The 21,606-nt window shown below is 44.4% G+C and overlaps 1 protein-coding gene across 5 annotated transcripts in view; it reads right to left on the bottom strand.

The window, feature by feature from the left end:
* Positions 1-21,606, bottom strand: part of CABIN1 (calcineurin binding protein 1) — a 288,720-nt gene that overhangs the window by 33,496 nt on the left and 233,618 nt on the right. For all 5 annotated transcript variants that reach the window (XM_040349192.1, XM_040349212.1, XM_040349222.1 and 2 more), the window contains 2 exons: positions 8,714-8,810; positions 4,378-4,983 (listed from right to left, as the gene is read on the bottom strand). In XM_040349192.1, the coding sequence (XP_040205126.1) occupies positions 4,378-4,983; positions 8,714-8,810 (703 nt within the window). The remainder of the gene's footprint in view (positions 1-4,377; positions 4,984-8,713; positions 8,811-21,606) is intronic.

Below are 21,606 nucleotides of genomic sequence, written 5' to 3'. Positions count from 1 at the left end.
GGATGGAGTCTGAGATGTATCTTGACTAGGGGTGGGAAGTGAGTTTGGTATGATGTAATAGGGCAGGGGTTTCAAACTGGCGGCCCTCCCGCTGTTGCAGTACTACAAGTCCCATGAAGCATTGCAAGGTTGACAGTTACAAGCATGACTCCCACAGACAGAGGCATGATGGGACTTGTAGTTCTGCAACAGCTGGAGGGCCGCCCGTTTGAGACCCCTGTAATAGGGGGACTAAACGGAGATAGTTGGTTTTTGATGAAGCTAGAGTTATGACCTGGAAGAAAACAAATTCACCGGTGCATTCGATTAGTAGATAAATATGTATCAAAGGTTGTATTTGATGTGGTAAAGTGTAAGCCTTCTATTACTCTTTTTTTTTTTTTTTTTTAAAAGAAGAGTTCTCTTCTCTGGAACTAAGGGGTCAAGCCCAACCCCTGAAAAACACCATAACCCCTCCATCAAAGGATTTGGACCAGTGCATAAAGCAAGGTCCATAAAAAAATGGATAAGCGAGTTTGGGGTGGAGGAATGTGACTGGCCTGCACAGAGTCCTGACCTCAACCTGATAGAACACCTTTGGGATGAATTAGAGCGGAGACTGCAAGCCAAGCCTTCTCGCTCAACATCAGTGCCTGACCTCCCAAATGCACTTTTGGAAGAATCCAATAAAAGAGCTTCTGTAGCTCATTACTCCAATTAAATCCGAACATCACTCCATCTTCCCCACATGCAGTGCAAACTCTCCAGACAGAATGCAATATCACGCCAAATACAACCCAGGAAACACAGCTGTGAGTATATGGAAAACCAGCAGCTCTGTCTCTACTACCCACTTGTTCCAAGGATCTCAAGGGGTAAGTATTTATGGGACACTCAGCCGCTCCCACCACATCATAATACCAAACAAAGTAAACAAGGTATCATAGTGTAGTATTGTTTATTAAAATGTCCAGCTTAAAATAATAGATGCCATTTGTACTACAATTTGGAGGCAGTGCTGCTGCTGGTTTTCCGTATACTCCCTACTCTACACCTTAATGACTGTGTTCCTAGAGCTTGCACATGTTCCGCCTGCTCTCATAGACCTATACACTTAAAAACTATACAAAGAAACAACATTCATAACATATACAGTACATTAGAACATTTGCAATTCCCTTCTTTAACAGATATAGGTTCAGAGGTGTCCATCTGTACCCTGGGTGCCAATACTGACACTTCTCTGACTGCTGAATATTGATTGCATCAATTATAAAGTGCGGTATTGATCCTTGCATTTCTCAAGTTGGTACAATTGCACTTCGGAACATAATAAGTAATAATGTCCCCAAAAAATCTCTTCTTCAAGGATTCTCTTCTCTTCTGCAAGGATTTAATCAATCTTCACTGCAGAAGTTTACCTCCTGCTGTTTGCCAGAAACTCACACCTGAATCCCAGTCACTTTCTACTTCCAGATGGGGAGGGTCTGTCTACTATAATCTACTTCCAGATGGGGAGGGTCTGTCTACTATAATCTACTTCCTGATGGGGAGGGTCTGTCTACTATAATCTACTTCCTGATGGGGAGGGTCTGTCTACTATAATCTACTTCCTGATGGGGAGGGTCTGTCCACTATAATCTACTTCCTGATGGGGAGGGTCTGTCTACTATAATCTACTTCCTGATGGGGAGGGTATGTCTACTATAATCTACTTCCTGATTGGGGGGGGGGGGGGTCTGTCTACTATAATCTACTTCCTGATGGGGAGGGTCTGTCTACTATAATCTACTTCCTGATGGGGAGGGTCTGTCTACTATAATCTACTTCCTGATGGGGAGGGTCTGTCTACTATAATCTACTTCCTGATGGGGAGGGTCTGTCCACTATAATCTACTTCCTGATGGGGAGGGTCTGTCTACTATAATCTACTTCCTGATGGGGAGGGTATGTCTACTATAATCTACTTCCTGATTGGGGGGGGGGGGTCTGTCTACTATAATCTACTTCCTGATGGGGAGGGTCTGTCTACTATAATCTACTTCCTGATGGGGAGGGTCTGTCTACTATAATCTACTTCCTGATGGGGAGGGTCTGTCTACTATAATCTACTTCCTGATGGGGAGGGTCTGTCCACTATAATCTACTTCCTGATGGGGAGGGTCTGTCTACTATAATCTACTTCCTGATGGGGAGGGTATGTCTACTATAATCTACTTCCTGATTGGGGGGGGGGGTCTGTCTACTATAATCTACTTCCTGATGGGGAGGGTCTGTCTACTATAATCTACTTCCTGATGGAGAGGGTCTGTCTACTATAATCTACTTCCTGATGGGGAGGGTATGTCTACTATAATCTACTTCCTGATGGGGAGGGTATGTCTACTATAATCTACTTCCTGATGGGGGGGGGGGGGGTCTGTCTACTATAATCTACTTCCTGATGGGGAGGGTCTGTCTACTATAATCTACTTCCTGATGGGGAGGGTCTGTCTACTATAATCTACTTCCTGATGGGGAGGGTCTGTCTACTATAATCTACTTCCTGATGGGGAGGGTCTGTCTACTATAATCTACTTCCTGATGGGGAGGGTATGTCTACTATAATCTACTTCCTGATTGGGGGGGGGGGTCTGTCTACTATAATCTACTTCCTGATGGGGAGGGTCTGTCTACTATAATCTACTTCCTGATGGAGAGGGTCTGTCTACTATAATCTACTTCCTGATGGGGAGGGTATGTCTACTATAATCTACTTCCTGATGGGGGGGGGGGGTCTGTCTACTATAATCTACTTCCTGATGGGGAGGGTCTGTCTACTATAATCTACTTCCTGATGGGGAGGGTCTGTCTACTATAATCTACTTCCTGATGGGGAGGGTCTGTCTACTATAATCTACTTCCTGATGGGGAGGGTCTGTCTACTATAATCTACTTCCTGATGGGGAGGGTCTGTCTACTATAATCTACTTCCTGATGGGGAGGGTCTGTCTACTATAATCACATAATCAGTCCTAGGAAACTATCAGGGGACCCCACTGCACAATGCCAACTCCATTGCTCTAAAAAGTTTATATAAGAGAAACTAACAAAAATGTTGTTTTCCCCAAAATTGCTGGTAAGATTTGCTTATATTAGCAAAAAATAAAAAAACGCAGTGGTGAATAAATACCACCAAAGAGAGCTCTGTCTGTCTAAAAATTGTCTGAAAGCTGAAAATTGGCCGGGGCACGAAGGGGTTTATAGTGTTGGGTATTAAAATGCTTAAAGAAAGTAGAGTGTTCTTTAAACCAGAGTTCCAGAAGTTTTTGTGTTTATTAAAAGGGGAGATTTTAATAAACACACACTCACCTGTTCCACGTTCCAGCAATAAGGCCGCCCGAACCCCCGGTTCTCTCTCGTCTCTCCCTGGCACCAGCATTGCAAGTGTGGGTACCCAGCTATGACAGCTTGTGGTTTCTCAGCCAGGTATGCACTGCAAGTCGCGCTGTGCCCTTTTAATGGCCAGAACAAAGACAAATCTCCTGCGCTCCGGTATTTTTTGGAAAAGTGTTTGAAGAGATGATGAAACTCAATTACAACTCAATTAAAAGGTATCTTCCAAAGTCTTGCAGCCCTCCTCTGAATCGTTGGAATTCATAGAACTAAAAGAGACAAAAAGAGGAAAACGGAGGGCGCACCGACCTAGTGTGATACTGATTGATGGATTTTATTAAAATAGTAAAAGACCACCAAGCTCTGAGGAAAGGGGTTCTCCCCTGAAACGCGTCAGCCCTAACCACGGTCACGGATCGAAACAATATCGTGTTATGCCGATGGTGTTGGTTCTTTGCTGCATTGTTACTCAAGGCCTGTTTTTAACACTCCCTTTGTGAGTATTATGATTTGTTTTTACTATTTTAATAAAATCCATCAATCAGTAGGTCGGTGCGCCCTCCGTTTTCCTCTTTTTGTCTCTTTTAATGGCCGGGCAATCTTCTGAGACCTGTGATTTGACCCAAACGACTGCAGGGAGGGAGAGGGAGAGGAGAACTTCAACTGCCAAAACTAGGTACTTGCCGCCCCCCCCCCCCCTAAAAAAATAACAAGCTAAATGTGGCATGTCAGGGGGTAAGGAGTGCTTAAAGCGGAACTTCCACTTTTGGGTGGACGCTGCTTTTAGTAGGCTGGCAGCTCTTGGTCCCCATGGAAATGCCTGCAACTACCTTGATCATGAGACATTTTAATAATAAAGAATTAAGGATGTGCCTCTGATTTACAAGCATACCAATGTAACAATTGTGTGACCAGATTGTTACTTTCATCAAACAGCAAGCATACCACATTTAAGGTAGTACTGTTAATGCCATGTGGTGCACATATTACCTGAGAATAGTTGATAATTAAGAAATTTCTCACCTGTTTTATTAGCATATACGTTTTACACATAATATTTTCAATCTTGGCCAAGTCATACGCTGTTACTTTTTGACCTTGCTGCCAAACTCTGTAGGCCTCCAGAAGTAGGTTTTTACTGTCCTCTGTATCATCCAGCAGCTTTCGTTTGCGGCTGGCTCTGTGTGGTGCTTCCTCCATTTGCTGCGCATGCTGTCCAGGGCCCCTGCTTCCTGCAGGCAGATGATGCTTTGAACTAATGCTAAGTTCTTCTAGTGATAGCTCTGGTCCCTCAGGTCCTTTCTCCTTATAAACCTTAGTGGAGTCCTTTCGGAAAAGGTCTGCACGTTTCTCAGCATTGCAGAAGTGTCCATCATGGTCCATAGGTTCAGAAGACTGAGACTTCAGTGCCTCTTTTACAATCCTGCCTTCTCCGGTTTCCATGGCTTGAGTAGCAGGACCCTGAACAGTTTCTTTGCCCCCATTCTCTGGGCCAACAGCCACCCCTTCTACCAGAACCAAGTTCTTCCTGGGTGGTACATCTTTCCGGTCCTCTGATGTGGGCCGGCCTGACACGTCTGTTGTCATGGAAATTGTAAGGAATGAACTGGGGTCCGAACTCTGGCAATCCTGTTGAAAAGATACCCAGATTAGTAGCAATGGAGACCATGCAAAATTAGTGATATATACATAAGCGATCAGCAAAATGTTTCCCTATCAGTTAAATAAAATGCCACATTATACATCGAACAACATACAGTATTTAAAAGCATGGAACTGATGTCAAGTATCCCACAGCATTTCATCAGATTTAAGAAGTATTAGAGTCAGACAAATTTATAATTTACCTTACATAGAAGGGGATACAGGGAGGGTTAGCGTTAGGGTCCATCCACACCAGCACCGAGCATTACTGCATGGCCCTACGTGTACGCTATGAAGGTACATTGTGTTGTTAAAACACATCACGTTGTTTTTTCTTGTAACTTTATTGGAATATCACAAAACTAGATTTCATTTTCTTTATGCACTGAAACGTGTTGCAATGTAGTGTACTGCATAGAAATACAGGATTGCCTACTGTTTTCAGCGCACACCACCGCAGTGGAGTAAGCTGAACTCACAGGACTTAAGGCACATTGCGTTGAATATGCATACGTACTGAATTAGACAAGGCTGCCTGGTGCAGCTCAACACATATGGTGTAAATGGGTCCTTATATAGGGGGTTAGGGTAGGGCATTGCTCTGTATGTTGAAAACTCCCAGGGTATCAATAATACTACACTGATTCAACAAGTAGTTGTTAATTCAGCACACTCCTTGTCGGTACATGAACTGACTGGCTCCCTTTGCTCTTTATTTCTCTGATACTCCAACCCTGCTGTACAAGGAGCGCAAGATGTTAATACCAGTTCAGATTAAGGTACTTACAAGATAACATTTAAAAATATATACGGTATTTAAAGGTGTATTATTTATGTTTATTTATTATCAGGATGCTGGTTGTGTGTTATTAGACTACAAGTCAGCATTATTACGTAAAACCATTCAAAGCAAGCTCATTTACTGTGCCAAGAACCTTGCATAACATCCAAAAAAGTAAAAATGGCAGAAGCAATAAAAACCAAGGTGCAAATGTGCAAAATATACAAAACAATGCACACTTTCAAGTTAGCCAAAAAAAAAAAAAAAAAAAAAGGACGGTAACTAAACAGTTTCAACTACTTAAAAACAGAGGATTTAGTTACATACATTTGTGAATATATGTTGACTGTCACATCAAGGCACCTCTGATAACTGTGGTCCCTGCCCATAGACGGATCAAAATTTGTCTGGTTCAGCAGGGACCGGACAAATTTTGATCCATCTATGGGCATGGCGATTACTACAGAAGTCGATCTACAGATCGACTTCTGTATAATCGTCGTGCTTGAAAATATTGTCTTGATCAAAGCTGCAGGCTATAGCCTGCAGAGCTGATCAGTATATTTTGATGACAGGGAAGTCTCTCTGCTGTCAGAAATCAAAATACAATGACATAGCAGGAGGATTCCACCATCAACCTCTAATGTGTGGATGGAGGGGAAGGGGGTCAGTCTTTTTTTGTTCACCCTGCTGGTTAATAAAAAAACTAAAATTACTCATCTATGACCAGCTTGAGCTATCAGAGTTCCCCAACTATGGGGCATACAGTATATAGCAATGCAAACAGACAGTAGACTTACCTGCAAGCAGCCCTTTCCTCAAAGTTACAGCAACACACACAAAGCCCACATATTGTCTTTGCAAGGCAGCTGAAGAACCTTTCTTGGGCACAAATTTCCCAGCATGCAGCATAAACTCTTTATTACGTTTAAATGCTTGCTTACAATTAAGTGTAATTAGTCACCTCCACAGCATTTTACATGCAGGGAAAGTGGAGAATTTTACTCATGCTCTGCTTTGTGATACTGCAGACCCATGGTAATAGAGCCCCCAGTTCAGGAGAATGTTTAGGGAACAATACTTTAGTTTAGATGATAGATGATAACTAGCGTCTTCCCTGTGACTATGTATATGTGTTTGTCTGCAATACAGCTGGTTTTACAATAGTAGATATACATTCTGATGGGGAAGGCATATATTATCAGAACATTCATTTACTGCTGTTGCAACCTAAATAGCTAAAATAACATATTCACCCTAAACTGAAACATAGTACCTGCATTATTTTCACATTTGCATACACTTATTAGCAGTAACACATACCATGTCAAGGGTTATTGCTGTATCTAGTGATACTTAGCAAATACCTTCAGTATGGTGCACTTTGTTATAAACTGTACTGTTACAAGGAGGCAGATAAATAGTGAGAAATTATTTAATGAAAAATAGATTACAGGGCCATTAAGTAATAGATTATTTTTGGAGAATAAGTCAAGTATTTAGTGCCATTTTAAGCTAAGCCTGTATAATATACAGGCTTAGCTTAACATGGCACTAAATAATTGACTTATTCTCCAAAAATAATCTATTACTTAATAGCCCTGTAATCTATTTTTCATTAAATAATTTCTCACTATTTATCTGCCTCCTTGTAACATCCTCCATGAGCTCCCAAACCTCCCCCCTTACTTTGGTTTTCTTGGAACCAGCACTGCACCTTTAGTTGCGGTCACGTGCACTGCTCTATGAACCCTACACATTTTATAGTCACTAACCCATCTCCGGAATGAGCAAGAAAGGGTGGGTGCATTCCTCCATACAGTGGAGAACTAATGTAGCCACCCTTTATCAGGAAGTAAGATCACAGCAGCAAAAACATTCATTTGAAGATATGGGAGGAGTCTGAGGCTGAGAGAGGACTTTTTTTGCTGTTAAAGTGGTTGTAAAGGCTCAAGGTTTTTTACCCTCTATGCATAAAGGTAAAAACCTTCTGTGTGCAGCAGCCCCCCCTCCTAATACTTACCAGAGCTCCACCTCGATCCAGCAATGTGCACGAGAGCAGCGGCTCTGCCATGTCTCTTTTTCCTAATTGGCTAAGACAGTAGCAGAGCCATTGACTTCCGCTACTGTCAATCACAGCTAGTGAACCAATGAGGAGAGAGACAGTGCGGGCCGACCACGCTCCGTGTGGGAATGGACACACAGAGCAGCTTGCTATAGGGGCACCCGGCAGGAGCGAGGGGGGCCAGGAGCGCCGGTGGAGGACCCAAGAGGAGGATTGGGGCTGCTGTGTGCAAAACCACTACATAGAGCAGATAAGTATGACAGGTTTGTTAAAAAACAAAAAATCTGCCTTTAATATGACTTTAAAGAGATGTTCCGCCTGGGGGAAAAAAATGTATAGAAGTCAGCAGTTACAAATACTGCAGCTGCTGACTTCTAACAGACACTTACCTGTCCAGGGAGCCCACGATGTCTGCACCCCAGACGATTTTCGAATTGGCTGTCAGGTGTTGCTGCTGCTGCCATTCATCGTAAGGGAAATGGGCAGTGAAACCTTTAGGCTTCACAGCCGGTTCCCTACTGCACATGCACGAAGCACGCTGCGCTTTCTTACTGGCCCGTTTGCGGAGGAAGGAGGCCAAATTTCTGAGGGACAGCACCATGGTGCAGTCTCCCGGAAGTGGGGAAGGGTACCTGTCAAATGCAGGTGCCCGTTTCCCCCCTACCTCCTGAAAAGTGGCAAATGTGGCACTGGAGGGAGGGGAAAGCAGATAAGCGGAAGTTCCACTTTTGGGTGGAACTCAGTTTTAAGTTTGCATACTTGAATATAATTTATTTAATACTATAGTTTAGTGTCACATTCATTTAAAAAACAGAAAAAGATACCAAAAATGCAGAAAAACTTGAACAGTTGCACCATCCCTTTCTTACCCCAGTCAGGTCACTAAGTGTGTCCTCCAATACTTTTACGGTGAGAACGAACGCTTTCTTTGCCAGAACCTGACGATCTGCATCCCGCAAATACTTTCTGCAAAGGAGGGAACATTTTTCTTATTATCAAACTTCCTGGAGACAATACAGGACACCAAGAAAACAAATAGAGTCATTTCAGCTGTGGGACTAATGATAACAGTCAGCACTCCTATACAGAAAAATCCTAATTATATTATGTGTATAGTTAGAAGTCTGCATGCTGCCACTTACAGGGGATGCTCTCTTTTATAATGCATTCCTAAGTGCTGTGGTTTCCTATATCAGATATGGAGTTTCCTGACACTCAAATCATCAGTCTAGACAAGTGCTGCTCAGTCTTCATTAGGACTGGATCCCCAAGTATAAAGCTGGCAAACGTTAACGAATACTGTAACCACTCCTTAAAGAGGACCTGCATTGTGGTGGCTGTGTCTAAAGACTTGCTGTAACTGATATGTTCAGATTACTGACTTTCCATACTTTGCCTTTGGAGACATCTTGGTAGAAGGAAGGGCTTTGCTTCTTCATTTCAGGGCTTTCCTTCTCATTACTGGGGACCCGAGAACTGGTGGATTAAGCAGAAGCAAGGAAATCTTTGCAAGGCAGATCACTCAGGTAGTCTCCAGCAAAGGGATAGTGAGCAGCACTTCACTAAATCTCAAACCAAATCTTGTGAGACCAGCAGTCTGAGGCAGCAGCGCCTTATGCTGCATACACACCATCACTTTATGTGATGAAAAAAAACGACGTTTTAAAAAACGTCACTTTAAATGACTGTGTGTGGGGGAAACGTTGTTTTATGTCTTCTGAAAAACGACAAAAAAAAATTGAAGCATGCTTCAATTTTATGTGTCGTTTTTCAAAACATCGTTTTTTACTTCACAGAAATTGACCGTGTGTAGCAAAAAACGTTGTTTAAAACAAAGTTTTTACACCCGCGCAAGCCCAGAAGCTACTTATGAAGCGAGCTTCAATGGAAAAACGTGGTGAACGTAACCTCGCTTTGCTAGAACATTGTGAGAAAAACGATGGTGTGTAGGCAACTTCGTCTTTGAAAATTGAAGTTTCAAAAACTTAGTTTTTTACTTCACAGAAAATGTCGTTTTTTTTCATCACATAAAGTGATGGTGTGTATGCGGCATTAAATAATCTCAAACTGCAGACATGCAGCTTTGAAGCTTTTAGAAGGGCACCTAGTGCCAAGAAATACAATGCTATTTTCAGGAGACATTCAAGACAAGCAAATATTTCAGGGTACTGTTTAGGCAGGCCATACACTTTGCGGATTTTTCATGAAATAAATTTTAACAATTCCCCCATCAACACAGACAGTGCTGACAGGGGAATCCCTCCTGCTGAGCAATTGTCTGCTCGGGGCGGCAGGGTGAGCATGAGCAGGAAGACAGTGATTATTGCTAGAGTCTATAGCAGCACCAATCATCTGTTCCCCACTGGCTCCAAGACTGAGAAATGGGTAATCAAAGAACGTTGATCACTCGGCTCTCAGAGAGCATTGAGCCTTTGACTCTCCGTCACCGGCTCTCTGGTCTGATTCTCCAGCACTTACTGAAACGCTGGGCTGTGAAGGGGCCAGGAACGGCTGACTCAGGCTCTCTGCTGCTTGATGAGAGGCTGAGCCAGCTGCCAGTCCAGGCATTTGGGTGAATACCGACTGTAAAATCGGGATCTTTCCCGAGCCTGGCTTGGCTGAGTGGCGTCAGTCCACTAGAGACTTTAGCCCACCGTCGACTCAAAACGGTTCACAGGAGTGCTGAACGAGCTGCACTCCTGTGATCCCCAGGAGAAGTATAGTCAAAATTGCTTTGGCTATACTTCTCCTTTAAGGAGGCATACTCATGCAATCATATCCTAAAAATGTACATATACTAATATTTAGAACATTTCCAGCCAGTTATGTGCTTCTGTGGTTGTCAGGGTCAGACACCTCTGCTAATCTATTACCCTATTAAATTTGCAGGTATTAAATAAGTGACATAATAATGGGCACACAATGATATGCATAATATGAGGGGAGAAAAAAAAAAAAAAAAACTTACCCAGAAGCAATATCCCAGAATAATACAATAACTAGCAAGCTAAAACATCAAAACATTAAGGAATGCAATAATCAGTCATGCAGATGGTCAATATCTACAATTTCCAACCATGGTGCCCAAACTCGGTCAACCTTTTCAGCTCTATTATTAGTTCCCAACGGATCTTTCACACTTGGGCTGTCCTACTGAATCCAACAAAACAGTATTCCAACAGAATAAGGCTAGGTTTCAACTGTTGTGAATAGAAAGTTGTGTGATTTGAATGGTACTCATTGGAAATCATGGGGTACGACTTGTCATGCAACTTTGCAGTCCCAAAGCGCATGAAACCAAGCCTGTTTGACCAGCAGTTTACGATGTTGGGTCATGTCCTCTAATATTCCTAAGTTCCCTCAATGATGCAGTTCAGGCTTTCAGGCAGTGTTAATTTGGGCAGCAAATTTTGATTTAGTTTGTCTTAGGACTAAAATGGCATTTTAGTTTTAGTCCCATTTTACTCTTTTGCAAGTGTATTAGCTTTAGTCGCATTTCGTCGACCGAATCTTCAGTACATTTTAGTTGACTAAAATCATTTTAAAATGTAATGAGTGTAGTTAAATTGGAATGCTTTATTTTAAGCATTTCACGAAAATTTCCAAACTCATTATATACTACTGTTGAAGTGAAAAATCTAATATGTTATGGACAGTGGTCTGAGGAGGCCTGTAATGCTGCAGTGTTGAATGGTGGTTTGAGGGATGGCCTGTAATGCACAGTTCCCTGGATGCCTGTGGTTGGGGAGGCCTGTAATGCTGCACAGTGCTGGATGGTGGTCTGAGTGATGACCTGTAATGCACAGTGCCCTGAATGCCAGTGGTCAGAGGAGGCCTGTAATGCTGCACAGTGCTAGATGGTGGTCTGAGGGATGGCCTGTAATGCATAGTGCCCTGTATTCCGGTGGCCAGAGGAGGCCTGTAAATGCTGCACAGTGCTGAATGGTGGTCTAAGGCAGTGGTCCCCAACCTTTTTGGCACCGAGGACCGGTGTTGTGGCATAGAATCGGGCCAAGGCCCGGGGGGTTGGATTATGTAGCTTTTCATGGGCAATTTGTCGGGGAAATGGACTTCTTGCACATATCCCCCTCCTCACATTAATCCTCTAATCCCCCCTCCTAGCACCAATCCCTCCTCCTTGCGTAAATCCCCTCAATCCCCCCTCCTAGCACAAATCCCCCCCAAACCCCTCTCCTAGCACAAATCTCCCCTCCCTGCATAAATCCCCCCCTCCTTGCATAAATCCCCCCAACCCCCTCTCTTAGCACAAATCCCCCCTCCTTGCACAAATCCCCAAATCCCCCCTCCTTGCACAAATCCCCCCTCCTTGCACAAACCCTCTTTTTGCACAAATTACCCCCTCCTTGCACAAATCCTTCCAACCCCCCCTCCTCACACAAATCCCCCTCCTTGCATAAATCCGCCCAATCGACCATTCTTGCACAAATACCTCCTTCTCAGATAAATCCCCCCAATCCCCCTTCCTAGCACAAATCACCCTTCCTCGCATAAATCCCCCCAATCTCCCCTTGTAGCAAAAACCCTCCCTTCTCGCACAAATCCCCCCAATTCCCCTTCCTCGCACAAATTCTTCCAATCCCCCAATGACCTGTTTGTTGCTGGAATCAGGATGTGGATAGGATAGCTGCAGGGAAGATGCTGTGGGTGCTGGCAATCGCACTATTACAGCAGTCAACATGGCAGCAGTGAGCCTGGAATGGGTGCCTGCGCCTGGCACCAGAAATGTCATTGGCCTTCCCCCCCACACATGACAGGAGCTTTGCTACACCCAGGCGTGGAGAATTCAGTGTAGCCGTACTGCCCAGAGAACTGCAGGTCACTTCTAAATACAAAAGCCAGGCTTCTGTATTTAGAAGTGACAGCAGTAAGAGGCTAGCGCCGGATGAAAAAAAAAGCCCTGCCTCCGGGACCTCGGAATGGTGTCACCCGGTGCGACCTGCAACCCCCTCCCCCACCACTGCTGGTTCCGCTTACCTTGGACAAGACGCTGAGAGGCGGGATCAGAGCAGTTGAGAGCCGGCATGGAGGTTGCTGGCACAAGGGATCAGGGCCAATGAGAGTCGGCATAGGCGCCGCTAATAGGCAGGATCGGGAGCCCGCGCCTCGCAGCAGTTACAGCTCCGCTGTTTGGGCGGAAGTGCCGTGATCCGGCGGGCGGTGAGAGATGTTATCTCTCTGCTTGCCCGCTGCAGCACCTCACACAGTGCAGCCTTCGCGGCCCGGCTGCAAATAGGCTACGGCCCGGCAGTGGGCCGCGGACCAGGGGTTGGGGAACACTGGTCTAAGGGACAGACGGTGGTGTGAGGTATGGCCTCCGGCCTGCTGTAATTGTAATTGCAACTGTTGCAGTACACACTTACAAAATCAGCTCTGGGCACCTGGTGGCACGGTCGTTTCGTGATTCAGGAGTGGGACAGACTTATCTGGATTTGGGAGACCTCAGCCTGACTGGCTCGTAATGCACAGGGCTGCTCTGCCTCTCTGACAGTAATCTCATCACGATGCAGTCGAACGCACTTGCTTGCTGGGAGTAGATTGCGGAAGCAGGCGGCGCTCCGTGAAAAAAACTGAAGTTAGTTCACAAGGGTAAACGTCCCGTTTTCGTTCGTTAACGAAAACCGATTTGATTTTCGTCAGTGTGTTTTTCACTGCACTAGCCAAAAAAAAGTTTAAATATTGTCACTTCCCCAATGCTCGCCTCCAGGACCTCTCCAGAGCCTCTCCCACCGTTTGAAATTCCCTACACCAATCTGTCTGACTATCGCCTACTCAAATCCACATTTAGGTGATCCCTTAAAACGTTTCTCTTCAGAGAAGCCTATCCTGCCTCCACCCAACAATGGTATTTTTATTTTCTCCATCAGCTCATCCCCCACAGTTATAACCTTTTGTATCACTTGACCTTCCCTCCTAGATTGTAAGCTCTACCGAGCAGGGCCCTCCGATTCCTCCTGTATTGAATTGTATTTTAACTGTACAGTTTGCCCTTGTGTTGTAAAACGCTGCACAAACTGTTGGCACTATATAAAACCTTTATAATTATAATTTGAGCTTGTACCTGCAACTCAAGTACTGTGGCATTCACCACCAAACAATAAGAAACAGCAACAGTACCCCTGAGCCAACGGAAGTTTAACGCCCAACTGAAGTCACAGAAAAAGTTAAGAAATTAGATAGATGTTGTACTATTGACCTCCATCTTCAGTCCTAACTCCATTTTCCTGTTATAGCAGTTGCCCGGCCTGTCCAAATGTGGCTGCGCCATCCAACGGGCACTTGTGATAATGGGCTTGGCTATTACTCCTCTACCCCAGAATAGAGCACAAAGAGTGGAAAGGCAGGGAGAGTATTTTAATTAGGAAAAAAAAGGGTATTTTAATGTCTTTTCAAAACCCTTAGTAAAATGAATTTCTCCTCAATGCCTATAGGTATAGAGATGAATTAGGGATTGTTTTAATGTAATTTCAGTGCTTGTTCTGAATATATTATTACTTTAATGTTCGCACTTAACTTGAACATGTGCCCCGAATGTGAACATCTCTGCATCTATAGGCATTGAGAAATTCATCTTAATAAGGGTAAGATGAATTTCAAAGTTTACAACAGAAGCACTGAATTCATAACTTTTCTCATTTACATTAGTTTGCTGCTGAATATTAAATAGAACCGTTTTTTTGTGTTTATTGTCGGAAACCGAGTGTGTTACTGTTCTCTCCCAAAAGAGGCATCCATGACAATATCAGAACCGCAGTGACCTTACTAAGGGTATATCTCACAAACTATACACTGAAGGACCATCAGCCTTTTCAAAGAGTCATGTTAAAGAAAAATAATTTAAAGCTTGAATAACAGCTCAACAGCTTGGCATGCATATAAAATGCAGATCAGGAAAATCCTGTTGACTTTTAAAAACACAGTACACATGGCAGTTCAAGGTCTGCATTCCACCTGCTTTGCACTGAGCTTCATTCCTTTGAGATTTGTTGGAACTGCATGCAAACCTGGTCAAACATAGCCTTTTCTTGTCAAATGCAGCATCCGCCATTTTAATGCATGCGTTGAATAGCAAACTCAGTTTGACAAGAAAATCTGTTGACTCAAGCCATTACATAACTGAATTATCGTGAAATGCTGAAAGAATTGTTTTTAACAAAGTACAAAAAATTATGAAAACATTTGAACAGCAGAGTCTCACTATTCAGATAACTCCTGGCAATACAGTATGCCATTAATTATCTTGTGAAAAATAAAATTTGTATCTATTATTATTGTAGCACCCTCTACCGTAGGTAGGTGCTAGAATAGGATTTTTCTGTCAGTGCAGGTAAATGTAGGCAGGCCTATGCTTCAGGCTAGGTCTGCTTGTTTTGATCTGGGGGCAGGGAGTGGTTAGTGCAACAGTGGCTGTGACCACCTGTTCTCTAGTTCTGAGGCGCCTCCCCTGCTTCCAGGGAGATTGTTCTGGAAGAGAGGTAGGGCCTAGGACTGGAGTGGCAGGCAGCTCATGTGAGGAGCCCTGACCAATCCCCACATGGTATTGGCAGGGGGCAGGCCTCCCATATAAGCGGAGGTCACATGCCACTGGAGGGAGTTGTCGGTCAGGAGAAATGGAGAATGGAGTACTAGGCAGCAGCAGGAGGAGGCCATCCCCATCTGGGGGGGTGCGCCGATAGCAGAGGAGCCGAGGAGAGCTGGGAGGGAATCCTTACACGGTCATAGATGAGGAGTCCTGGAACAGGGGGGCTGGAAAATCTGTTGGAACGTATGTCCGGTTAAAGTTCTCCAACATGGACTAGGGGCAGGAAAAGGTCAGTGAGTGGAACACAGTGGATTTCTGGATGAGGCATGCCAGAGGAGCTGGGTGCGAGGCCAGAGGAGAGACTGTGGGAAATGTGTCAAATCGATGTGGCCTGAGGGCGCAGGATTTGCCGATTGGACTCGCTGGGAACAGTAGACTGCCAAGTAACATGTGCTACTAAATTATTAGGCCGCCGGGGAGAAGTACTGCAGACATGTGGCCTAGTAACAGCACCACTTAACAGCCAGCAAGCCAAAATTATTTAGAGTGGTCCCCTTTTGTCACAATGAAGATGATGGGACGGCATCTAATAGTTTTACAGTGTAGTGAGTGTATAGCCTGCATAACAGTGTAAATTTGCTGTCCCCTCAAAATAACTCAACACACAGTCATTAATGTCTAAACCGCTGGCAACAAAAGTGAGTACACCCCTAAGTGAAAATGTCCAAATTGGGCCCAATTAGCCATTTTCCCTCTCAGGTGTCAGGTGACTCGTTAGTGTTACAAGGTCTCAGGTGTGAATGGGGAGCAGGTGTGTTAAATTTGGCGTTATGAGTGAGTGAGTGAGAAACTTATATAGCGCAACACATGCGAACTGAATCGCCTCTAGGCGCTTGGTATCCATTCCCTGGGCCCTCAGAAGAGATGGGTCTTGATCTTTCTCCTGAATGCCAGGTGGTTTTCCTCCAACCGGATGTAAGTTGGTAGAGCGTTCCATAGTCTGGGTCCTTGGACCGCAAATCTTCGTTCTCCTTTGGATTTGTATCTGGTTTTGGGTATCTGGAGTAGATTTTGGTTAGTGGATCGCAGAATGCGATTGGTGTTGTGAGCTTTTAGTTTTTCACATAGATATTGGGGGGCATTTGCCCCAATACACTTATGTGTTAGACAGAGTGCCTTGAAAGTGATTCTGTCTTTTACTGGCAACCAATGAAGGCATCTCAGTGAAGGTGAGATTGATTCCCATGTTTTTTTCCCAGTCACAAGACGAGCGGCTGTATTTTGAACAACTTGCAGATGAGTGATTTGGTACTTTGGGAGTCCAAGATAGAGGGCATTTGCATAGTCCAGTCTGGAGTTGATAATTGTTCCCACCATGACTGCTATGTCCTCTTTTGGAATAAAGGGAGTGAGTCTCCATAGTAGACGCAGCAGATGGTGCGATTCGCTGACTACCGACCCTATTTGTGCATCCATTGTCATGTTGGTGTCGAAGATGACTCCGAGACTTTTGACTTTGGTGCTAGGGGTGATGGTTTGACCCAGAATGGGCGGGGGCGTCCATGTTGTTGCGGGATGAAACTTCCGATTGGCCTGAAACAGGAGAAGTTCTGTTTTAGAGCCATTGAGTTTAAGATAACTCTTAGTCATCCAATTTTCTATCAAAGAAAGGCATTTATCTAGTCCGAGATAATGATCCTTTTTATTGCAGATGCGAAAATATAGTTGTGTGTCCTCTGCATAGGAATGGTAAAGTAACTTCTGGTTACTGATGATTTCAAAAAGAGGGCGGAGATAGATATTGAACAGAACAGGCGACAATGGGGATCCCTGGGGGACTCCACATGACAGAGCGTTTTTCAGAAGTTTTTTTAATTTGTGATCGGTTTTCCAAAAAGGAGGAAAACCAAGATAAATCACATTCCGCAACTCCGGCTACTTCAACAAGCCGTGTCAGCAATAATTGGTGGTCTACCGTATCAAAAGCTGCGCTTAGGTCCAGCAGTACTAGAAGACAAGATTCTTGTTCGTCTGCGGCCTCTAGAGCGCCATCCCATATTTTGAGCAGTGCTGTTTCTGTCCCGTGACCAGGACGGAAACCGGACTGGAATGGATCGAGTAATTTATGGGAGTCCAAATGATGTTGTAGCTGTTGTACAACTACTTTCGCCATTACCTTGGAGAAGACATTTAGGCCTGTTATGGGACGACGGTGGTTAGGGTCTTTGGGGTCGAGGGTGCGTTTTTTTTAGAATTGGTTTGATTATACCTTTTTTCAGCAAGGGTGGCACCATGCCTTCCTTGAATGATTGGTTTATGAGCTGCATGATAGCTGGTGCCAAAATATCGGCACATTCTTTCAGCAGTTTAGTGGGGATGATATCATTGGGCGCTGTGCTATTTCGCAGAGTCCCGATGATGTTTTTAGTGGCATAGATGGAAATAGGTTTTAGGGTGAAGTTTGCTGATTGCGGCGGAGTTATGTGGGTGTTAGGTTTGTGATTTAGGGGGGGGGGGGGGGGGGGGGGGGTTCTATTTTGCTGAATACTTTCACGGATTCTTTAAATTTTATTGATGAAATAATCCGATAATTTGTTGCAAAATTCTTGTGAATCAGAGATGGGGGCTTCTAGACAGACTGGGTTCATAGTCTTGGTGACTAGATTGAAGAGTTTGCGTGGGCGGTTTAGGGCATTGGTGATAATATTGGAAAAATGATTTTTTTTTGGCAATGAAGATTTCTTTATGGTATTTTTTTGTTATTGTCTTATAGATGGTGTGATTTTCCTCTGAAGAGCTTCTTTTCCAGGCTGCTTCAGCTCTTCTAGGCTCTTGCTTTAGCAACGACAGTTGGTCATTAAACGTTATCGCCCTCACTCTCTCATACTGGTCACCAGAAGTTCAACATAGCACCTCATGGCAAAGAACTCTCTGAGGATCTGAAAAAATGAATTGTTGTTCTACATAAAGATGGCCTAGGCTGTAAGAAAACTGCCAAGACCCTGAAACTGAGCTGTAGCACGTTTGCCAAGACCAGTTTAACAGGACAGGTTCGACTCAGAACAGCCCTCACCATGGTTGACCAAGGAAGTTGAGTGCACGTGCTCAGCATCATATCCAGAGGTTGTCTTTGGGAAATAGACATACGAGTGCTGCCAGCATTGTTGCAGAGGATGAAGGGGTGGGGGGGTCAGCCTGTCAGGGCTTAGACCATATGCCAAACACAACATTAAATTGGAAAGCACTCAGTTTGCTGAAGACAAGCAGACTAAGGCCATGGATTACTGGAACCATGTCCTGTAGTCTGATGAGACCAAGATAAACGTATTTGGTTCAGATGGTGTCAAGCGTGTGTGGCGGCAACCAGGTGAGGAGTACAAAGACAAGTATGTCTTGCCTACAGTCAAGCATGATGGTGGGAGTGTCATGGTCTGGGGCTTTGTGAGAGCTGCTAGCACTGGGGAGCTACAGTTCATTGAGGGAACCATGAATGCCAACATGTACTGTGACATACTGAAGCAGAGCATGATCCCCTCCCTTCAGAGACAGGGCAGTATTCCAACATGATAACGACCCCAAACACACCTCTAAAATGAACACTGTCTTGCTAAAGAAGCTGAGGGTAAAGGCGATGAACTGGCCAAACATGTCTCCAGAACTAAACCCTATTTAGTATCTGTGGGGCTTCCTCAAATGGAAGGTGGAGGAGTGCAAGGTCTCTAACATTCACCAGCTCTGTGATGTCGTCATGGAGGAGTGAAAGAGGACTCCAGTGGCAACCTGTGAAGCTCTGATGAACCCCATGCCCAAGAGGGTTAATTAACCACTTAAGGACGGCCTCTTGCACATTTACGTCGGCAGAATGGCACGGCTGGGCACATGCACGTACAGGTACGTCCTGTGCTAGTACACAGCCGTGGGTCGCGGACACTTTTGGAGCCAATTTGGACATTTTCACTTAGGGGTGTATTGATTTTTGTAGCCAGCGGTTTTGACATTAATGGCTGTGTGTTGAGTTATTTTGAGAAGACAGCAAATGTACACTCTTATACAAGCTGTACACTCACTACTTTATATTGTAGCAAAGTGTCATTTCTTCAGTGTTGTCACATGAAAAGATATAATAAGATATTTACAAAAATGTGAGGTACTGTAGAAGGCAAAGCACGTGTAAGTTGAGATGGGGTAGAGAAGATCAATGGCAGCTGTTGTCAAGCCAGGCATTACATCCAATCTGTAAAATCACACGATTTTGCTGATTAAAAACAGCCCTACCAAGAAAAATATACTGCAACCAAAGGCTTAGTTTTACTTGCTGGGAAGTGGTTCACTACAATGTAAACAGGCTCTTCCTCAATACATCTATACAAACAGGGCTGGGGGGGGGGGCAATTAGCCCGGGGCCCCCCTCTATACAAAAATTATATAAAAACAATATAAAAAAATACATGTAAAATAATAATAAAAAAAAATAATAAAACAGTTAGAATAAAAAACATATTTTTTTATATTACATGCATCTTGGGAAGTAATATTTTGCCAGCCGCCATTTGAAAACCTCTGGACTGATACGTTGCATCGTTTTTCAAAAAATTATTTTGGCAGCTCAAGCAAACCACACATGGCGCACTACGACTGCATGTGTGTGGGCATGTGTGACCTTAAAATTATGAGGTGTCATGCATTTAAAAAAAAGTGCGACAGTCATTGAGAATGTAAACCAAATCTGTGTATAGGGGGCCCTCAGAACCTGAAGTGCTTTAGGGCCCGCCAAGGTCTAAATCTGGCTTTGTATACAGGAGTTAGGCCCCTTTCACACTGGGGCGGGAGCCGTGGCAGCGGTATAGCGCCGCTAAAAATAGCGGCACTATACCGTCGGATTTGCCGCGGGATTCGACCGCTAGCGGTGCGGTATTAGCAGATGCGCATTGCGGGCGGTATTACCGCGGTTTCCCATTGTTTTAAATGGGAAGGAGCGATATACATACCGCTCCTCTCACCGCTCCAAAGATGCTGCTGACAGGGGATTTTTTTCTCTCCTGCCAGCGCATCGCCTCAGTGTGAAAGCCCTCTGGCTTTGACATTGAGGTTGCTGGGCAGGAGTTTTTCAGGCGGTATAGCAGCGCTATTTTTAGCGCTGTACCGCCTGAAAAGCTCCTCAGTGTGAAAGGGGTCTTATACTCCACTGCTCCTTGCACCAGCACCCAGGACAGGTGGTGGAGCTAGTTGTGCTGCATGCCAGATAAAAGTATTACAATTTACAATCTTCAAACTGTGCTTAAAATCCTTCTTATAATGAGATCAGGAAGGTGTTGCTAAACAGTGCTGCATTAACTTTGCCAAGCACCTCATCTTCTGACCCTCATACTTCAGACCCCTTTTACACTGGGGCCACGGGCGCGTCAGCGCTAAAGTGCCGCTCGATTTAGCGGTGCTTTAGCGCTGTTAAAGCAGCGCTTTTCAGCCACTAGTGGGGTGCTTTTAACCACAAAGGTTACGGAGCTTTGGAAGAGCTTTTCAGGTGCTACCCATTCATTCCAATGGGCAAGTCATTTTGGAAGCGCTAAACACAGCGCTCCCAAGCCGCCCCAAAGGTGCTGCTTGCAGGACTTTTCAGAAGGTCACACTTAAATGAATGGAAGGCGGTTTTCAGGCTCTTAGCAGAGGTTATTTTCACCTGAAAACCGCCCCAGCATGAAAGGAGTTTAACTGTTGTAGTGATCTTTTGACATACTAAGGGGTTACTACATGGTTACTTTCTAACAGCCAAACTGAGCTTTCAGTTTGAATCTGCTAAATACATTTTAGACGTAAAAAGAAGTGTTCAAAGTCTAACAGTTTGCTTTCTTTAGAAGGCAGCCACAACCTGGGTAAAAAAGCCTTCCCCTGCCAGCATGTGGAGAAGGACCCTTGTTCTTTGTACAAGCAGAGCTCTCTCTACCAAGGTCTGACATGCCCCCTACTGAACCAGATCTATAGCTCTGTAATCAGCAAAGCTCACTAATTGGAGAGCTCCGGCTCTAACCTGGACCTCATTAGAGAGACCAATTACTTCCACGCAGAGAGCAAAGGTTCCTCTCTGCAGAATGACAACAGGCTACAAGCTTTCCTACTCAGGATGTGGACAACTTTTTTGATGCACCTGAAATGTATTTAGCTGATTTAGGGTCTGTGTTTAAAATATATGATGGAAAACTAGAAAAGCCAAACCATGACTCAAAT

This window comes from Rana temporaria, chromosome 1 (assembly GCF_905171775.1).
Source record: "Rana temporaria chromosome 1, aRanTem1.1, whole genome shotgun sequence".
In the NCBI taxonomy this organism is placed as follows: domain Eukaryota; kingdom Metazoa; phylum Chordata; class Amphibia; order Anura; family Ranidae; genus Rana; species Rana temporaria.
The sequence above is the reverse complement of the archived record's forward strand: the minus strand, read 5'-3'. Positions and strand labels throughout refer to the sequence as shown.